At 47.2% G+C, this 19,517-nt stretch overlaps 2 protein-coding genes and 1 non-coding gene across 3 annotated transcripts; 1 reads left to right on the top strand and 2 right to left on the bottom strand.

Annotated features, from left to right (window-relative positions):
- Positions 1-428: 428 nt before the first annotated feature.
- Positions 429-3,120, bottom strand: LOC117845447 (uncharacterized). Its single transcript, XM_034726499.2, has 5 exons — positions 2,525-3,120; positions 2,212-2,355; positions 1,588-1,977; positions 1,368-1,481; positions 429-1,273 (listed from the first exon to the last, which is right to left on the bottom strand). Exons 1-5 carry the CDS (start codon positions 2,927-2,929, stop codon positions 632-634), a joined length of 1,695 nt encoding a protein of 564 aa, XP_034582390.1. The 5' UTR covers positions 2,930-3,120; the 3' UTR covers positions 429-631.
- A 7,643-nt stretch (positions 3,121-10,763) lies between these two features.
- On the bottom strand, positions 10,764-10,902 carry LOC117841760 (small nucleolar RNA Z247). Its single transcript, XR_004637347.1, has one exon. It is a non-coding gene; the product is annotated as a small nucleolar RNA Z247 (small nucleolar RNA).
- A 5,481-nt stretch (positions 10,903-16,383) lies between these two features.
- On the top strand, positions 16,384-19,502 carry LOC117839539 (protein CPR-5). Its single transcript, XM_034719895.2, has 5 exons — positions 16,384-16,755; positions 17,313-17,369; positions 17,461-17,496; positions 17,578-18,246; positions 18,335-19,502. The coding sequence occupies exons 1-5, from the start codon at positions 16,501-16,503 to the stop codon at positions 18,869-18,871; spliced, it is 1,554 nt and encodes a 517-aa protein (XP_034575786.1). The 5' UTR covers positions 16,384-16,500; the 3' UTR covers positions 18,872-19,502.
- The last annotated feature ends 15 nt before the right edge of the window (positions 19,503-19,517 follow it).

Here is a 19,517-nt window from a genome sequence, read left to right as displayed (position 1 = left end):
ATACTTATTTTTGAGGGATTTCTAATTTAGTGTACACATCTATAATATGAAATCCACTATGTATATTTACTCAAGGTGTACACAGTTACATAAAGTAGGTAAAAATAATCCTCTCAAATTCATAAAAGATGATGAACACAACCGGGAACATATGTATGCAATCCGTATCATCTCTATATAATATGCCATGAATAGACATGTGATTAATTTGATTATATAGGACCAATTTGAGATTATTATTTTTAAGGGAACTCTAATTTTGGTGTGCCCATCTGCAATATGAAATCACTATGTATTTTATATCTCTTTTTCAGACACGTTTCTACTAGCTGTGTATATGTTGTTAAAGCACACATTGTTACACTAGTCTTGAATGAGCGTGCTATAACAGAGAGCAACATCTTCCCAAAAAAAAAACAGAGAGCAAATACTGTAATTTTACAGTTAACAACAATTGCAATTGATCTGTTTCAAAACAGAAAGTCTGAAAAACGATTACAACCAATTGGCCCAAAAATTTTCCCCAATTTTGTGTTTGCCTGCCCCTATCTTGATTTGTTACACACAGCAATTATGAACCCCTTGACTTTCCACAATTAGCTAGCCCCCGTGTCTTACTACTGACTAGCAGTCATGGAGGTGGAAGTGATTCAACCACCCCCCACTTGTTACTACTCTTGCTGCTGCTGCTCTCCCCGTCCTTGCCGCTGTCTTTCCCCATGAAGCTATTGATCGCAGCCGCAATCGCCACCGAGAACTTATTCGGGTCCGACATGACCGCGCCTACATTGTCGGGCAATGTCGCCGCCTTCTCGTCGCCGGCGGTGCTCCAAAACGGCCTCTTGCTCCCTGCCAGACCGCCACTGCCGCCGTGCGAAGGTTCCGATGACGACCACGGGTACTTTAGATGTGGTGCTTGCTGATGAGCTAGCATGGACGAATGCCCGAACAGGTTGAGATGTTGCATGCCACTGGCAGAGCCAGGGGCGGCGCTGGGCATTGACGACGGCGCGCTCAGCAACGGCGAAGCGGAGGAGTGGTGGGAGGTGGAGTTGAGCAGGTAGGGGCTGAGGTAGTAGGGAGGCGCGGCTGACCCGCCGCCGCCGGCGGCCTCGGAGATGGAGGAGGAGGAGCTGGTGCTGGAGAGCAGCATGAACGTGGCCGCGGCGGAGGTCGTGGACGCCATGGCGGTGGCGCCGACGGGGAGCGGGTGGTTGTGCGTGCCCTCGTACGTGGTCACCAGGATCGACATGTCCTCCAGGCATCGCTGCACCTGCACGCGTGCGACGCCAGCACAAATCAATCCATGCAATGGAGTTCAGTAGAGATTGCATGCGCTGATGATGAAGTGGCAAAATTTTTGGTACCTGCTTGCGCACCGGGCAGCCCGGCGCGACGGTGCACCGGTAGTAGGCTCTCGGGCACGGGTTGCCCTTGGCGACCTTCTGCCCGTACTTCCTCCACTGGCACCCGTCGTTCATCTGCACGTGCACACATACATTTCTCATCAGTTTGGCCATGAACTCCTGCAGCAGCTAGCAAGAACTTGCATTGGTCAGGTCTCAGGTGTAGTAGCATGTGTCTTACAGTGGGGCCTTGGCAGCGGACGCGCACGGAAACCCTAGTTTTGCGGTTGGCGGGGTTGACGCTCTGGCTCGTGATCCCGGCCGTGGCAAGGTCGCCGGCGGCCGGTGCACCGAGCTTGCTGCTCTCCAGCAGCGCGTAGCCCTTCGCCTTGCCGTCGGCACCGGCCACGGAGGCGCCGCCATCAAAGTCGTGGGCTGCTTCCATCTTCTCCTCCTCGTACGACGACGACGCTCGCAGGCTCAGGGACAGGCCGAGGTCCTCCTTGCCGTCGTCCGTGTCATCGCTCCCCACCGACGGCCGCCGCGCGGCTTGCTCCTTGCGCTTCGGCTCCGGGAAGCCGCCGGTCGTCGCGGCGGCGGCGGCGCCGAGGGAGAGGAACACCTCGGGCTCCTGCGCGCGCGTAGAGAATTAGAAATCAAATCGCGAATTCGAATAACAAGGAGGTTGCTTGAGTGTGGCTGATCAAATTGGCATGGTAATTATGGTGTGTCACGTGGAGGAATTATAAAAAGCGTGCACGAGATTAGCGCTAGAGCTAGCTGGAACATAGGGGGTAGAATCGTAGGCTAATTGGATAACAACCTAGCTAAATATAAGATCATCATTATTAGCTGCTGCTATTACCTTAGGCTCATCTGCCGGTTGCTGCTGGTAGGCAGCTAGCTTCATCTGCAGCTCGTAGTAGTCACGCACGGTCCGGTCGACGACTCGTCGGAGCATCCGGTTCTCCTCCTTCATCTTCTCCATCTCCTCTTGCATCGCGCTCACCTGAAGAAATATCCACCCATGTCATGTACAGGAGGAAATTAACAAGATGAACATACAGATTTACTACTACTTTTATTCTTTGGAAATAACATCTATGTAAAGCTTAGCAACGATTGCACCAAATAACTCCACATCCAGCTAGATAAGCTATATATAGTACGGTGCTTACCTCGTCTTGCACCATGGTGGTATGGTTGTCGTCCCCGTCGCCGTCGCCGGAGGCCTCTACCACGTGCTTGCCGTCCGCACGATTTTCGGCCCCATCGCTCTCGTCGTCGCCGTGGCCTTCTTCAGATTGCTTGTCCTCCTCCATCTCCTCTCCTTGTTGAGTCCTATATTTGATCTCCTCCTTGGTGCCGTCTCCTCCTTGGTCTACAACCACTTCAACTACCTTCTCCTCGCCGCCGGTTTCCTCTTTGGGTGGTGCCTCTTCTTGCTCTTTGAACTGTTCTTCTTTCTTGCCCACCCCGCCATCCTTGTCCCGCCGATCGCCGGCGCTGCGGTCTTCTTCTTCCCTCCTCTCCGCCTCCACGGAGAGATCTATCGCCGCCGCCCTCTTCTTCTTGGATGACATGCTCTTGACCTCTATCTGGTTAGCTTGTGTACCTTTGTCTCTCTGTACAGCTAAAAGGAGGAACGGTCTTAAATCCTAATGCTGCTTCTCCCGAGGCATCTAAGTCAATGTCCGGGTGTCTAAGACGTATTAAAGAGGCAATGAGGAGGAGGAGACTCCTCTCTCAATCCTATTATCTCATGTCATTTCCTATTCAACAATAGCTAGCCCTGGCATACATGGCTGCATACACACAGCCTACCAATTTTTATCTGTTTCGGGGCACACATGTCAGCGACACATAGGGTATCCGGTTTTCACAAGTCAACAAGGCGATGTACGAGCAACGGCGATGGACGATTAGTTTGAAGGGTGTGTAGTGCACGGTGGTGTGATCCAAATGACAAGGATACCCAGTCAAGTGGGGGGTTCCGTCATGTGATGCGAGGAGCGCTTCCAACGCTATGGTTTGGTATTGTATGGAGCCCAGGTCAACTCTTTGGAATTTCTCTGATCAGGACTGACGCTGCTGTCATCACCCACCTTAATTTTTCCCACATTAATCTTAGGACAGAACAGATCAAATTGTGGGCTAGTATGTAGCACAGATTTTTATAAAAGCATTTCATCTGCATGTCAACTTTCAATGTTGTTGTATATCAGAGAATTGGCTATATTCGAGCTATTGACTTATTGTATCTCACAATATTTTAGTGTGTCCCAGTGGTTCATGCAGCGTTAACAATTTGATGGAGAAGAGATATAGAGCTGTACAGAGACTACATCAAAATAACAAAGAAATGCAACATGCATTTGAATATTTGATGAAATACTTCAGTGCCTTCTGAAATAAGAAAATATTGTGATTGCAGGCCTTCTGTATTAAGAAATGCCCACGACTGGATTGCTTCTATGTAAACCTAGCAAAGTCCACAAATGGCTTAGAGAAAGAAAACCAATATAATTAGACTGGGATTGCTTCTATGTAAACCTAGCAAAGTCCACAAATGGCTTAGAGAAAGAAAACCAATATAATTAAGGCGTGAACACTTTACCAATTAAGGTGTGTCCATTTTGTTTTATTAAATTCCTTAAGCCTTTGTGATCCACAGCTTCTATATTCTTGCTTCGATGTCTTTGTTGCTCAGACCTCTGCAACGCGTTGACTCATGGCACGCCATCGTCTGTGTCTTGCAATGCCGTAGCCATTTCAGTACTTATGTCCTTTTAATCTCACTAACAACTGAACACAAGGCAGGCGTACATACAGAATCTTGAGTCAACTTGCTTGGGCCACACAGAATTTCACAGAGCATTTTTTGTGCATTAGTTTTATGCTCAACTATACTCTCTTCCATAATAAACTACACCTTCGATCTGATCATGTTTTCCTTTTGCCCCTTATGCTTGCTTGCTTCCTCTTGATGATTGAAGGTCAACTGGTTGTTGGAACCAAAAACTGGCTAACCTGTCGTTCCTTGTGGTGGACCATGGACTTGGAATAGATCTCAAGGTTGTTCTTATTATTAACCCCGGCAGCATAAATATATTCCTCCTGCGTACACAATCACGCAGCTAATTAGGATAAAAGGTTACTGCAACACTCTCTGACTTGTGCATACATGTAACCTTGTTTTTGTTAGAACAAAAAAAAACCCACCAGCCCTTCGGCGGAGAAGGAGCCCCGTACGACATCAACAAGCATGAGTGTATATATAACACTGTAGAATCAACATTTAGCAATAAATTAAATATCCTTTTCTGCTATCCAAGGTTCCGTTGACTACCATATATAGTGATAATTTCAACTCTCCCACATATCCTCCATTTCACAATTACACTCATGCTTCAGTATGTTTATCGTCTCATCTTGGGTCTTTATTGTAGGGGGATGCAAACTTCTTTGCTGTCCTAGCCGTTTTCCAAAGTTTCGGCGATCACGGCCGGCGACGACCGCTGCTCATTGGGGGCTGCAGCTAGTGTGTAGTGTCGGCCCGTGGCCGCATCTTGGAATCGAATTTTCCACGGCTCAGGTCACGTGTGGCCGCGTGGTGTGGTAATTGGATTCTTGATCGACGACCTCTATTGGATATTTAGATATACCTCATGTAGATGTACAATAATATCTATACATCTAGAAAAGTGAAAATGAGTTATAATTTGGAAGAGAACAAGTATAAAATAAGCTATTCTATAGCCGATCATGGAGTATACTCTCCATATATACCCACACGTATATATATACTCGTTTTTTTTCCAGCATGCATATGCTACACCTGCGATGTGTGCATACGCACGAGTCGTACGCGGATGACGACCTCTGTTTTTTTTTTCTTTCTTGACGGTGAATGGATGCCGGCTGAAAATTTTCTAGTCGGAGAACGGAGATGGAGTAATAACCTTTCGACATCTGGTTTAATTTCGTCGAGTTATTGATGATGCCATGAGAGACCCGTGCTGCTGGGTCGATACTTGCACGAGTCTTTTGGGACGGAATGCTTGACTCTGACCATTTCCGCCGGCCCTCAATTTCCATGGGGGATAAGGGATCGGAGTAATAATTTTCAGCTTAGCGTCAGTAACTCTGAAACGATACCACCCACACGTACACGAGTCGCACACGTTTCCAGACAACTGACATGACTGAACCTTGTTTAGCTTGGGTTTACGATCACACTAGCAGCTAGCAGTTGGATCGTGATTTTACGAGCTAATAAAACAAACCACACGGAGCTGACTAGAGGACGGACAGGGTCCTGCTGCGTGTGTTCTTGAGACGCGACACGTAGAGATATCACCTATCCCGTCCCGTCATCCATGGACCTTATCTTAACCCACCATATGGATGCATGGACAATCACTCACTCGATCGATGGAGGACACGGCACCCGATGCGGCGTAAACAAACAGGGTTCAACTTGAACTCTGCTGGATCAAGCGCCTTGCTGGGCTATCCCAGCTCCATGGTCGTCGCCTAATACTCTACTCTATATATGCCGCAGCCGTCGCAAACGCTCACGTGCTGAGATCGAGAGCGGAGAGCTCCTCGCGCATCGCCCCTGCTGCAGCCGCAGCCCTCCTCACACACTAGCAGGGAACGTGCATGCACGGCTCGTCATTGGCACTGGTCACTGGTCGCCCTTGAATCTCGCTGCCGGCCGGCCGGATCAAAGAAGCCTTTCTTGATCCATGATCCCTGTATGGCTGCTGTATGTAATCGCAAGTGGGCCTTGTGATGGATCGGTGGCCATTTATGACGTCGGTTCCGCCATGAGTTTGAGCGCCGATTTTGGATCTGCCTCGCGCGCGAGAATGGTAACAGCAACTGGATCGGATTGTAGTAGCTAGCTAGCTAGCTAGGGTTCATCGTGGATCGGTCCGCGAGCTGGGGTCGGAGATGCAGCATGAGTAGACGTGCGAGGTAAACGTATTACCGGCTCGATCGGATCGAGGCGCGAGGCGAGGCGGGGTTTGACCCTTGTTTAGCCTACGGAGAGCAGCAGCAGCAGTTAATTAACTTAACCCCGTCCAAGGCACAGTGCAGTGCTGGCCGAGGGTTCCTAAGAATATTGCCATGTGCGTCTGCATCATATGCATACGCTGCTACCTCCTGCTCTCTTGCGTGCACTCCGTTTCAGTAATCTGGCATGGCGTCTGAGACGGAGAGGAGTGGACCTAATGACGCGTAGGGCCAATCAGCGCGTTGCTGAGACCAGGCCATATTTAACCTACGGAGTCTACTCAGATCGATAGTATGATGATAGCCTATCGGATAAGCACCCATGCGCGCGTGCATGTGGCCATGGTTTGTGTGTGTGAAAATCTCAGAGGCGCGTATGGTGGTAACGTCGGCCTCCTGATGGCGGAGGTCACGACGGCTGCGTGTTCTGTTGCATAGCAAGGAATTGCCCCTCGCGTGGCCTTTTACAGGGGACTGCGCCAGGAGAGTCAGGCCTGAGATCTCGGTCTCGGTTGGTTTCCTTGTACAACAAACTCTATCTTTAGTAACTATACAACCTCCGAGATCTCGGCCTTCCAAGTCCTGCGCACAATTACCGTGCCATGCACATTTACATATCAAGATAACCTTCTATCTTTAACACTCCCCCTCAATCTAAACTTCTCAAGTTGAGATTGTTCTTAAACATTTCTAATTGCCTTACCGATAATGGCTTTGTGAACCCATCTGCAACCTGGTCTTTAGTTGATATAAAATCAATGACAAGTAACTTTCTTGCTACCCTTTCACGCACAAAATGATAGTCGACTTCTATATGTTTTGTTCGAGCATGAAAAACTGGATTAGCAGAAAGATACTTAGCTCCAATATTATCACACCACAACTTGGCTGCTCTAGGCGCCTGAATCCCTAGCTCATACAGCAAAATCTGTATCCACATCACCTCTGCAGTTGCATTTGCCACAGCCTTGTACTCAGCTTCTGTACTTGATCTTGATACTGTAGCTTGCTTTCTTGCACTCCAGGCTATGAGATTGGAACCCAGAAAAACTGCAAAACCTCCAGTAGACCTGCGATCATCCAAGTCACCTGCCCAATCTGCATCTGAAAATGCACTCACCAAAAGTGAAGAGGTTTTACAAATACGAAGTCCAATCTTCATAGTATGTTTCAAATATCTGAGAATCCTTTTTACTGCTGCCCAATGAACATTAGTTGGTGCATGCAGGTACTGACAAACTTTATTCACAGAGAAGGATATATCTGGTCGTGTCAAAGTCAAATACTGCAATGCACCTACCATACTCCTATAAGCCGTGGCATCTTTTGGTCCAAGTGGAATACCTTCATGTGCAGACAATTTTGCTGATGTGGACAAGGGTGTGCTCATTGGTTTGCAATCCATCATGCCTACACGCTGAAGTACATCTCTAGTATACTTCTCTTGTGTCAAGAGAATCCCATCCTTTATCTTGTTCACCTCTATACCAAGAAAGTAGCTTAACTCTCCAAGATCTTTGAGAGCAAACTCCTTTCTTAAATCTTGCAGTAGGCATGTGGTTGCTTCCTGAGTAGAACTAGCCACAATAATATCATCAACATAAATAAGAATAAATATAGTGACTGGACCTTTGTGATAGAAAAATAATGATGTGTCTGCCTTTGATGCCTTAAAGCCCAAATCACACAACTTGCTGCTCAATCTTGAATACCATGCTCTTGGTGCCTGTTTCAAACCATAAAGAGCTTTATCTAATTTACAAATGTAATCTGGCTGTGTTTTGCTCACATATCCAGGAGGTTGACGCATATACACTTCTTCCTCTAGAAACCCATGAAGAAAAGCATTCTGTATGTCAAGTTGCCGCAAGCTCCATCCTCTAGACACAGCAATAGACAAGACTGTTCTAACAGTAGCATGCTTAACAACAGGACTGAAAGTATCCTCATAATCAACCCCATATCGTTGTTTAAAACCTTTTGCAACTAACCTGGCTTTATACCTATCAAGACTTCCATCACATTTCCTCTTAATTTTATATACCCATTTGCAGTCAATAATGTTTACTCCTTTTCTTGGTGGAACTAGGTGCCAGGTCTGATTTTTAATCAAAGCATCGTATTCTGCATCCATTGCTAATTTCCAATCTTTATTGTTCATAGCCTCATCTAGAGTATGTGGTTCCTCAGAAACTGCAAGACACCCATACCTGACCGTGCCATCGGTGTAGATTTTAGGCTTGCGGACGCCATGCTGAAGACGCGTCCGAGGTGCAGGAGTATCCGGCGCAGCATCGTGATTAACCGTCTCATGATTGGTTGCTGTTTCATGATTTTCAGCCTCGGTAGCCTCGGGCGGTGCAGTCGCTGTCGCCATCCCCCCGTCGCCCGCACACGGGAGATGCTGCGGCGATTGGCGTGGCCCAGCAGCATCCAGTGGGCCAGGGGCAGTTGGCCCAGTGGAGAGGGGCACACCTGGCTGGCGCCCGAGTGGCCAGACCGAGGAGAATTCCTCGGCCGTGCCAGAAACCGCGTCTGCGGTACCGGTGGGCGCCGATTCCGGCGCAGATCGGCCGGAAGTTGGCGCCGTATCGCTGTCGTGTCCAGCGCCTGGAAGGGAGTCTGCTGCTGCATGCCTGTTATCACATATACTTCCAAAATTTTGATTAGCGGTATTTGGAGAATCAAACACACCGTCATGTACTAGTTCCGCCCCAATTGAAGAAATAGGAACTAGTCCTGATGGGAGAAGATTTATTTCTGCACGCAATCGTGCTCCGGCATTTGGATGCAACTCGGAGAAGGGATAAATATTTTCATCAAACACAACATCGCGAGAGATGAAAACCCGACCGGTAGGAACATCAAGACATTTGAACCCTTTATGCAAGTTACTGTAGCCAAGGAAAACACACCGTTTAGAGCGGAACTGAAGTTTATGCTGGTTATAGGAGCGCAGATTAGGCCAGCAGGCAGAGCCAAATACACGAAGAGATGCATATTCAGGTGTCTGTTTATAGAGGCGCTCTAAAGGTGTAGCCTGTTGAAGGACTGTGCTAGGCAAACGATTGATGAGAAAAACAGCAGCAGCAAAGGCTTCATCCCAAAATTTCAGAGGCATGGATGCATGTGCTAACAAAGAGAGGCCAACCTCAACTATGTGTCGGTGTTTGCGCTCAACAATCCCATTTTGTTGATGCGCATGAGGACAGGAAACATGATGGACAATGCCAATATTATCAAAGAAACTATGCAATTTTTGGTATTCTCCACCCCAATCAGTTTGCATGGTGAGAATTTTACGGTCAAATTGTCTCTCTACCATGGCTTGGAACTCATGAAATTTCTTGAAAACATCAGACTTGTACTTAATGAAATAAATCCATGTAAATTTACTGTAGTCATCAACAAAACTAACATAATATTTGTTTCTTCCAACAGAATCCATGGCAGGGCCCCAAACATCAGAGTGAACAAGCTCTAAGGGAAATTTAGAAACGCTGGAAGATCTACTATATGGAAGTTGACAACTTTTAGCCTGCTGGCAGGCATCACACACTGACTCCTTGTTTGACTCAGAAGAGCAAGGAAGATTATTACTATGAATAATTTTTGAAACAACTGGAAACGCTGGATGACCTAGGCGACTATGCCATCTAGACAAGGACGGCTTTACTACTCCAAACGCCTGCTTTATTGAATGATCTGATGGAAGGGGATACAGCCCTCGATGACATCGCCCTCTAAGGATTGTGTTCTTCGTGGCCCGATCCTTAATAAGAAAATAATCAGGGTGAAACTCAAGAAAGACTGAATTATCTTTAGTAAGGCGATGAACAGATGCAAGATTTTTCTTAGCGTTTGGAACATGAAGGACATTATTTAGATGCAAATCACGAGACTGGGCTGGAACAGTAGTATGACCAATGTGTTTAATCTCCATACCTGAACCGCTGGCAGTGTGGATCTGATCACCACCGTGATACTTCTCACGGAAAGACAACTTCTCCAGCTCGCTCGTGATGTGGTCGGTCGCGCGTGAGTCAGTATACCAGTTGGTGTCGATGTTGTAGCCGGAACTTACAGCTGCAGCTACATGGCGCTCTTCTGGAACATAGTTCTCGTCGAAGCGGTGCCAGCACTTGTTCGCCATGTGCCCCCTTTTGAGACACACCTGACAGAGGGGGCGCTCATCTACGCCTCCAGATGGAGGGCGCTGGCTGCCTCCTCCGCGCTGTTGTCCACGGCCGCGCGTGAAGCCTCCGCGACCGCCGCGTGAGCTGCCACGCCCACGGTTGTTGTTGAAGGAGTGGCGCCCGCCGTTTGATCCAGACCGGCCGCCCCTGTTAGCTGCATTAACAGAGGCGCCAGTTCCATCTTGGAGTTCAAGCCGTGTCTCAAAGCTGAGGAGTTGAGAATACAATTCCCCAACCGAGATCGGCTCAGCACGACCAGTGACAGATGTGATCACTGGGTTGTACTCGGCATCTAGCCCATTGCAGATGTGGGCTATCAGCTCCTCATCATCCAGCTTCTTGCCGGCTGCTGCCATCTCATCTGCATAATTCTTCATTTTGGCGACGTAATCTTGAATGGACATGTTACCTTTCCTGGTGGTGGATAGTGCAAGTCGCACGTTCATTGTCTTGGCACGATTTTGAGCAGAGTACATCCGCTCAATCTCGCCCCATGCTTGCGCCGCTGTGGTGGCGGTGCCGATGTGGGCGAATGGCTCCTTCCCAACCGAGGAGAGGATCAGGCCTAGGACCTGTTGGTCTTTGGCAAACCACTCTGTGAAAGCGGGATTGGGCGTCTTGACGATGGTCCCGTCGGCCTTCTGGATTGCTGTACCTAAATTTTTTATTATGACCTAAATTTTTCTCTCCTGTGTACTAATCTTTGGATTGGATTGCTATATTCTGAATTCACTGGCGGGGAGAGCCCAACCACCCGCGCGAGGAAGTTTCCACGGTGACCGGCCGCCTGCTTCATCAGCTCCAACCGTCGGCACCTCGTCGGAACCCATCGCTGACCACATCGCCTGCACAGAGGCACAACCACGAAGGCTTGTGGCTAGCTCCGGTGCACTTGCGGACACCCTCGCGCTTGCGGCCGCCTTCGGATGGCGAGGTGGGGAGGCCGCCGCGGTCGTCGCCGATGCAGTGGAGGAAGCGGCCGTCCGGACCGGCGAGGGGAGGGAGTTGTAACAACTCTACCTTAATTAGGTGTAGTTAAACTTAAGAAAGTCAGTAGTCACTAAGTAGAGGAAGTGAAATGTCCAAGTTGCCCCTAAAAAGCTCTTTTTGAGTTAAATAGGAAACTTGAGATTTTATATACAAACTTGAAATTTTGCCCAAATAGGAGTTGTAAAACTTTCAATTTCAAACAACCTTTACTAATAGCACCTTGGCTAATTTGGAGTGGGAGAAGGTCAAAAATAAGAATCGAATCAGGAGTACATCAAAATCCTGCAAATGACCAGTCCTGGAATTCATGTTTTTCCTCAACTTTGCAACCTGTTATCTTACAATTCTATATCTAAACTCGAGTCAGACCCCGAATAGAAGTTGTAGTGCTGCGAGTGTGTTACAACTTTGTTATACTGACCTAAGTCTAATTCACAACCAAACCTATTCAAAAGCTCGGTCAAAGTCACTTCAAACAGTCAAACCAGCACAAATGCATTTCTGCGCTAAGTCTGGTAGAACGTCCAGAGCGCGCATCTTGGCAAGCCCGTTCCTCCTCAAAGTTGAACTGAACTTGAGAAAAGTCCCTAATAGAAGTTGAATTTCTAAGATCAAGGAACAATTCCTTAAATAACATCCTTTCCTAATTCAAATCCCAAACCCCTCAAAAGTTACATTGAAACCGGCCAAAATTCCTAAAAATCAGCCAAACTGCTGAAACGCCTAAGTCCGAGAGGAGCGCGTTCCCGCCGATTTTGGAGCCTAGTAACTTCAAATCCGTTTTGTTTTTGAGAAAACTCTTTTTGTAAAACTTTGAGCTGGACACTAGGGCTACATGTTTTACTTTTGGAGTTTCACGAGTTCTTTTGAAAAGTTTTGAGCAAAAGGCCCCTAAACCCGTCCCTTTTGGCCGGCCCGAGGCGCACCCCGCTCTAACGCGCGCCCAGAACGCGCCCGCACGTTCGCCCGTGCACTGCCCGCCGCGTGGCCTCTGCTTGCCGCCAGCCAACCCCCGGCCCAGACTCGACAGGACGGCAAGCTCCGGCTACCCAATCAAGCGGCACGCCTATCCCTCCTACCTGCGCTCAATCTCCTCCACCCAACCGCGCGTCGAGCTCCGCCCCTCCGCTTGCGCCACGCCGCCGCCGCCCGCTGGCTCCGTGCCTTCGCCCAATGCGCCACCACAACAGTGACTCGACGGTGCCCGACTCGCCAATCCCTCCGCCCGGTAAAGCCGCTTCTCCGCGCTCGCAATCGTCGTGCCCAACCACCAAAGGATCCTATCCCGGAGCTTCCGCGCCCTCCGTCCAATCCCCGCACACCAGCCGCACCATCGGCGCCCCTCCGGTCTTATCCACCCACGCCCGGAGCCTCGCCTCACTCCCCCGCTCCCTCCCCGCGGCTATAAATAGCACCAATGCGCCGTATGAAGCTCCCTGCACCCGAGCTCGCCTCTGCTCTGCTTTCTGCTTCACGCCACCGAGCCACCCTCCCGTGGAGCCCCCGTCTCCGCCACTCCCCGCACCTCGCCACCTCCACCACCAGTTCCGCCACCACCACGCGCTCCTACTCGAGCAGCTTGTTGCCCTCCCGGAGCCCCGCTGTCGCCGGAACTCCACCGGGACTCCATCGCCGAAGTCGCTCCCCATCACCAAGCTGTTCCACCTCCGCCGCGCTCCCTCCGACGCCCCAACCGCCGCCAATCACTTCCCGGTGAGCTCCTGCGCCTCCCCCACTTGTACTTGCCCTCGATTAACCTCGGGACTCGCCGGAATCGAGTCGAGCTCGCCGCCGGCCCCGCAAGGGCCTCCCTGCATCCCCCACCTTTTTCTAGGGGCCTTAGCGCAAGAACCAGGGACCTCTACGTGATTAAACCTTAGACATGAGGGTTAGATCGCAAGTTTGACTCGGTTTATTGTTTTAAATCGGCAGAAAATAGAATAAACTTTGTAAATGCACCATAAATCGTAGAAAACTCAGAAAATTCCAAATAAATTTTGTTGAGCTCAGTGAACTGTCTAGTTTCATATAAAAATGATCTTGCACATGTTACTATTAGAAATATTGTTGTATGTTTTATTTCTTATCTAGGCCATTTAAATCATAGTAAATCGAAGAGAAATGATAAAAAGGTAAATCCACCTCTCTTGTGTATGTTTCAGAGAGTAGAAACTTAGAAAAATGGTTAGGAGTCTAGCATAGACTTTTAAGTCACTGTTCTAGTTTATTAATTGAAATCTGCACGTAGACCTTTCTTTTTGCATAGGTTTTAATCCAGAGGCGATAAAAATGTGAAACCAATTGGAATAGGTCAGTGGTGAAGTGTAGTTTGTAGGAAAAGTTTAGAACCTGGTCAAAAACAGTAAGAAACCCACTTTTCCTTTTAGAGAAAAAGAAATAGGATTAATATATGGGAAATAATTGTCCTTCACTAAAAATTCATCAAAATCTCTGTAACACGCCTTCAACCCCCTGTTAAAGTTTCACCCTCAGAATCAGTGTAGGTTTTGAGATAAAAATGGTGAAGTGCATGCTACCCTTGGATAATAAAGCAATTTTAATTCTTTTTGTACTAATCGAATGGATCCCAAAGTTTTACAGTAACTCTTTGATGACATGAGTGAGGTACTGCTAATTTCTCAGTATCATATGTTACTGTTTGATTGTGGAAAGAAATTTTGGATGAGGAATCAGTTTAAATGAATAAAGAAAATGTTAAGTCCTAGTAAACTTAATTGGTAATTTTTGAAAGAGGGAAACATTCAGAAATAAATGACTTTCCAAATGAACCCCGAATAATCCTAAAAGCGACCCCCACTTTCCTTATGAAACTTTAAGTTGTAAGAATCTTAAATATGTACACAATCACCATCAAAGTCAACCCCGAGTTTTAAACCACAACACACCTTACTTCATTAAGATAATGAAAGTTTAGAACCTTGTTTAGGTGAATGTGGTCGGAATGCAACTTTCATTTCAGCAATAAGTCATGTCTTGCATCCTTCGTACGAAAGCATGGAAAATTTAAACTTTCTGCATGTGCATGTCATGTAGAAGCTAATATCGCCGATGCAACCTACGAGCTCCACCCTACGCTAGAAGAGGAACCCGCCACAGAACTACATCATGCGGAAGTTGGGCCCGAGCTAGATCAAGACCCCGAAGACCCGCTAACTTTCTCTGAACCTGAAGGCAAGTCCCGGTGCATGCTTCCCTGTTTTAAATTATGCAATATGTTGATGCTTATGATTGTGCATTTATGTTTGTAGGAGTTGATTGAAACCTTAGATGCATGAACTTAGTACCTTGATCTGAACACTAGTTGCTAAAGTCGCATAGTTGTTGTGCTTAATAGGACTCGATAAAAGTCGAGTGATTGCCTGTCACTCTCGCGAGTTATAGGAGCTGTTGTTTACTCATGCTACAACTATAAGGATGACAGACGGGACTGTAATGAAGAAGAAGGGGAATTTTGCCGTGGACTTGACCTTTTGCAAAAAGACTCTCTATAAAACATGTAATTTTCGGTGGGTTTTCTGTGTCTGGGCCTTTTTACATAAAACCCCTAGAACCTATGAGTATCTCCAGAAAGCTTTATAGGCATTCAAGTTTAGGTATGCTATTGGAGAGGAGCACAAAAATTTTCTGTAAACCTTAGGTCACCAATTTTACATATGATGTTGTAGATGATCTAAGGTCTTCCAAAAATATTCCCGTTCTAATAAGCTCGAGTACGTGACTAAGAAGAGACACTGAAGATCCGCTGGCGCATCCAACTTGAAGAGCACACGGGAGCCACAGTACCACGCCTACCGCCACCAAGCCGAGGACGGTCAACGCGAGTCGTGACCCGATGACGGGTTTCTGCACCGGGCCGGGCTTACATGATGTCCGTTTTGTGGCTAGGCGAGCGGGGCGGCGGAGGCGGTAGATGTAGGTTCGGCCCATCTAATGTTTCATTTTGAAGCGGCCTATATAATCATGCATAAGGTTCAAAATTACCGTGCGAGTCAGCTGCTAAATTTTCGTCAATGTATCCGGGAAACAACGTAGAACCTTTCATCATCAATTGATATCTAGGTTCGGCCCATCTAATGTTTCATTTTGAAGCGGCCTATATAATCATGCATAAGGTTCAAAATTACCGTGCGAGTCAGCTGCTAAATTTTCGTCAAGGATCACGAGAAAGGGCATAATTCCACACCTAACGGAACGTGCGTAGAGATAGACATCATCGATTGAGGGGGTGTTTGGGTAACACCTCCTAAACTTTAGTACCTGTCACATCGGATGTTTGATACTAATTAGGAGTATTAAATATAGTCTAATTATAAAACTAATTACACAGGTGGAGTCTAATTCGCGAGACGAATCTATTAAGTCTAATTAGTCCATGATTTGACAATGTGGTGCTACAGTAACCAGTTGCTAATGATGGATTAATTAGGCTTAATAGATTCGTCTCGCGAATTAGTATAGGGATTCTGCAGTTAGTTTTATAATTAGCTCATGTTTAATTCTTCTAATTAGTGTTCGAACATCCGATGTGACCCTCCTCAAGTTTAGTGTCTCGTATCCAAACACCCCTGAGATCGTCAAGGAAAGGGCAAATGAAGGGCATGAATCCCACGCCCAAGAGGACGTTAGATATATGACATTACAGCAAGGACTGCAGGAGTTTACACGCGCAAGTTCAGCAGGATTTCCTTTTGCGGTTGCTTCAACAGCTAACTTAGCCTCATTATGACGCCGTCGCGTTCGCATCTCCGCTTGACCGCTTCCCTTTCATATTACCCGGAGACCTGCCCTCCCGTTAAGAGACGGCCCGTGAAACAAACGCGGGCGCGGCACCAACAACAAAACAAACACAATCGCGCCGTGCTCCGCGCGCGGCTCGAGCGAATAAACCCTACTCCCCTCTCGCTGCCCCGCGGGCCCCTTCCCGTATGGACGGAGGGGCCCATGCCGCCGCCGTCTCGGGCGGCTCGTCGGAGGCCGGCGGGGCGTCCTCCTCGTCGGCGTCGTCCGCCTCGTCGTACGGCGGCTCGGAGTCCCGGTTTCGGCTGAACAAGGGTGTGCACCTGCGGCGGCGGCGGCGGCGGCTGGCCGACAGGGGAAGCAATAAGGGCAGCGCCGGTGACGGCGTCGTGCAGGAGCTCGCGCTGCCTCTCGGGATGTCCTTCGCGGCGGTGCTTGCCCAGGTGAGCGGGGTTCTTGGCCTCTTTCTCCTGTTGTTTGCCCGGCGACCCAAAGATTCAATTCTCACGATCCTCGTGCGGACTGCGGTCTTGCTTGTTCGTGCCATCTTTGGGTGGGCATTAGATTAGGAATAGTGAGGCTGCACGGACTACTGGCCTGAAACTAAATTTGGTGTGTTTTTGGACTCCAGAGTTTGTGCTCTCTCGCGATCAAACGTTGTTTGAGATTTGGTAGTTCTGTTTGGGTAACCAAAGGGGATGGATATATAATTTCATCAAACTTGAATGTACCCTGTGAAGCTAGATATATAATTATGGGATGGATAACCAAAGGGGGCACTGGGAAATCTTCAATTTTAAATGCTATCCTTTTTTGGGGGCTTGGCACATCCTGTGGGTTAACCACGATTCTTTCCTGTAAATTCTGTGATTTTGAATGTCCGAGCATCATCATCCCATATCCTATTTCATAGGGCGTGCCCACATGTTTGCTACTATCACATTCTATCAATAACTTAAATTTTGTAATTACCAAAAATGAGTTAGTGAATCTATTACAGGTTCTGAATAGATGCAGTGGTTCTGGAGGAAGTTTACAGCCTCATGTCCTCTCAAAGGTAGTACACGTGTTGTCTTTAATCTTTCTGTAAGTGATTATGTTTGATTGGTACAAAACCATGGATATCCTCACACCAAATCTGGATGCAGATGTGTACCTCAGCTGTGAAGGAGTCCTTAACAAATGTACGAGCAGGCCAATTCTTGTTCACATCTCCTTTTCCACTTCCCGTGAGCTTCCTATATCTGACTTCTGTTGTGCTGTAGATTTATGGTGACAGATTCGAGATTTTCATTAGAAACTTTGAGAAATCATTTGGTAGTACATTGAGAACCCTTCACCTTATCAGTGAGACCCCTGCCTATGAACAAGATATGCCTCAATGTTTTTACAAAGGTGGTAATTCTGTACCTGAAATCAAGTTGAGTGGTGGTGATTCACAAAGTTGGATACATGATGTCCAGAAAGATACACCCTTGAGCTCCATGGATAATCAGATTATTCTTCATGCTGGTGTCAATCATCAGCTGGCCCACCTTACTCATACTAGATCTGCTCCAGGAATTGATCAGCGTGTTCTTAGTGTATTCGAGAGATCTGTCAATGAGCAAGCTCGTTCAAATGAGCTCAAGGAACTTGATATAGGACTTAAATTGAGAGAATTGGAGTTGAGGAAATCTCAGTTAGCTCTCAGCTCCGATGCAAACGAGTTAAAAAAGGTTGAAATTCGTTTGGGATTTCAGAAAGTCTCTTTCAAAGTGGAGAAACTCGAGACTCAAATGGAGGATACAAGACAAGCAGAACTTCTCAGGAAGCTTATAGATATGCTTCTTACTGCTGTGGTACTCATGTCTGTATGTTTTGGATATGGAACATATATTTACTCGTACCAGCGGATAACTGCTGTTACTTCAGCTTGTGCAGCCGCTTCAAGGGTATGTGCCACAATATTTCGTTATAAATTAGATGCTAGCAAATGCCATTGACGAGAAGCTCATATCAATGTGCCCCCTTTTCTTGCAGGAGTATACATCTTGGTGGATGCCAAGTTCAGTGTCAGCTTTCAACTCGAATTTTCTGAATTTCAGATGCAATTTAATAGCATCGGCGAGGATATCATTTGGACTTTTGATGATCCTATTAATCGCTTGGTTGATATTCCAGCGTTCTGCAATGACTGGACCAAATATGCCAATAACGTTCAACGGTATGTTATTGGGAGTTGTTTGTGGTTGGTTTGGAAGGAAATGTGTGGACACACTGGGTGGGGATGGAAATGTATGGCTTGTATTCTGGGAGGCCATTTGCTTCATCCATTTACTTGGAAACACCTGGCCATCTCGTTTACATTGCATGCTCAATGGTCCTATTTGTGTTACTGACAGGACCAAGGCTGTTCGTCTACCGTATTGGGCTCGCCGATACGCATTTTATGTTTTGCTGACACTTATTCTGCCATGCTCGGCTGGTTTGCTGCCATTCGCACCTCTGTCAGACTGGATAGAACCTGCAATTCAATACATAAAGTCCATACTCAGTGGAAGTAACATTGAGGATTGACTATTGAGATTGGTTGTGGTTACTGGCATGATAGGCAACCTGGGCAATAGATATTTTGTAAGCTCAAACCTATTTTATGAAGGTGGAGTGGTTTTGCCCACTGTTATCCAAGTGAAATACATATGAATTGGATTTCAGGACAGCAAGGAGGAAAGCTTTCATGCTTAAACCTCTGTTCTTGCCTTGTAGTGAGATATCAGATGGATCAGGTTGTGGAAGTTGTGCTCCTTTGTGCATCGCCACTGATATCAAGAGCAAGATACATCATTTCGCTATGTAACTTCTTCTCACCAGGCAAGCTTGAATTATAACATAACCTAATAAGCCTGCAATTTCATTGCCTCTTTTTGTGGCCCTTTTGTGCAAGGACATTGCCCTCAGCGACTGGAATTCTGTAGGTTTCCCTTTCCTTCCCTTCTCCGTAAGCCCTGTAAATAGTTTCTCGCGTGCATGCATGTTGTGAAGGGAAGCTTGCCAGCTCAACGTGTCATTTCTTTTTATTTGCATAAATCATTTGTTGTGCGTAGAACAGTGATGTACAATGATGGAAATCTGTAAAGATTTATATCTGCCGCGACGTTGATCAATTGTGTGACCAGTTCTTTAATGGAACTTGCTTATGTTTGTGCAATGTTCTCATTCGGAA

Source organism: Setaria viridis, chromosome 1 (assembly GCF_005286985.2).
Source record: "Setaria viridis chromosome 1, Setaria_viridis_v4.0, whole genome shotgun sequence".
In the NCBI taxonomy this organism is placed as follows: Eukaryota; Viridiplantae; Streptophyta; class Magnoliopsida; order Poales; family Poaceae; genus Setaria; species Setaria viridis.
The sequence above is the reverse complement of the archived record's forward strand: the minus strand, read 5'-3'. Positions and strand labels throughout refer to the sequence as shown.

Coding starts and splice junctions, on each gene's coding strand:
- LOC117845447 (XM_034726499.2), bottom strand. CDS start 2,929: ATGTCATCCAAGAAGAAGAGGGCGGCGGCGATAGATCTCTCCGTGGAG. Junction 1,978..2,211: donor AACCGGCAGATGAGCCTAAG/GTAATAGCAGCA, acceptor ACGCGCGCGCAG/GAGCCCGAGGTGTTCCTCTC. Junction 1,482..1,587: donor TCCGCTGCCAAGGCCCCACT/GTAAGACACATG, acceptor GTGCACGTGCAG/ATGAACGACGGGTGCCAGTG.
- LOC117839539 (XM_034719895.2), top strand. CDS start 16,501: ATGGACGGAGGGGCCCATGCCGCCGCCGTCTCGGGCGGCTCGTCGGAG. Junction 17,370..17,460: donor AGCCTCATGTCCTCTCAAAG/GTAGTACACGTG, acceptor ATCTGGATGCAG/ATGTGTACCTCAGCTGTGAA. Junction 18,247..18,334: donor CTTGTGCAGCCGCTTCAAGG/GTATGTGCCACA, acceptor CTTTTCTTGCAG/GAGTATACATCTTGGTGGAT.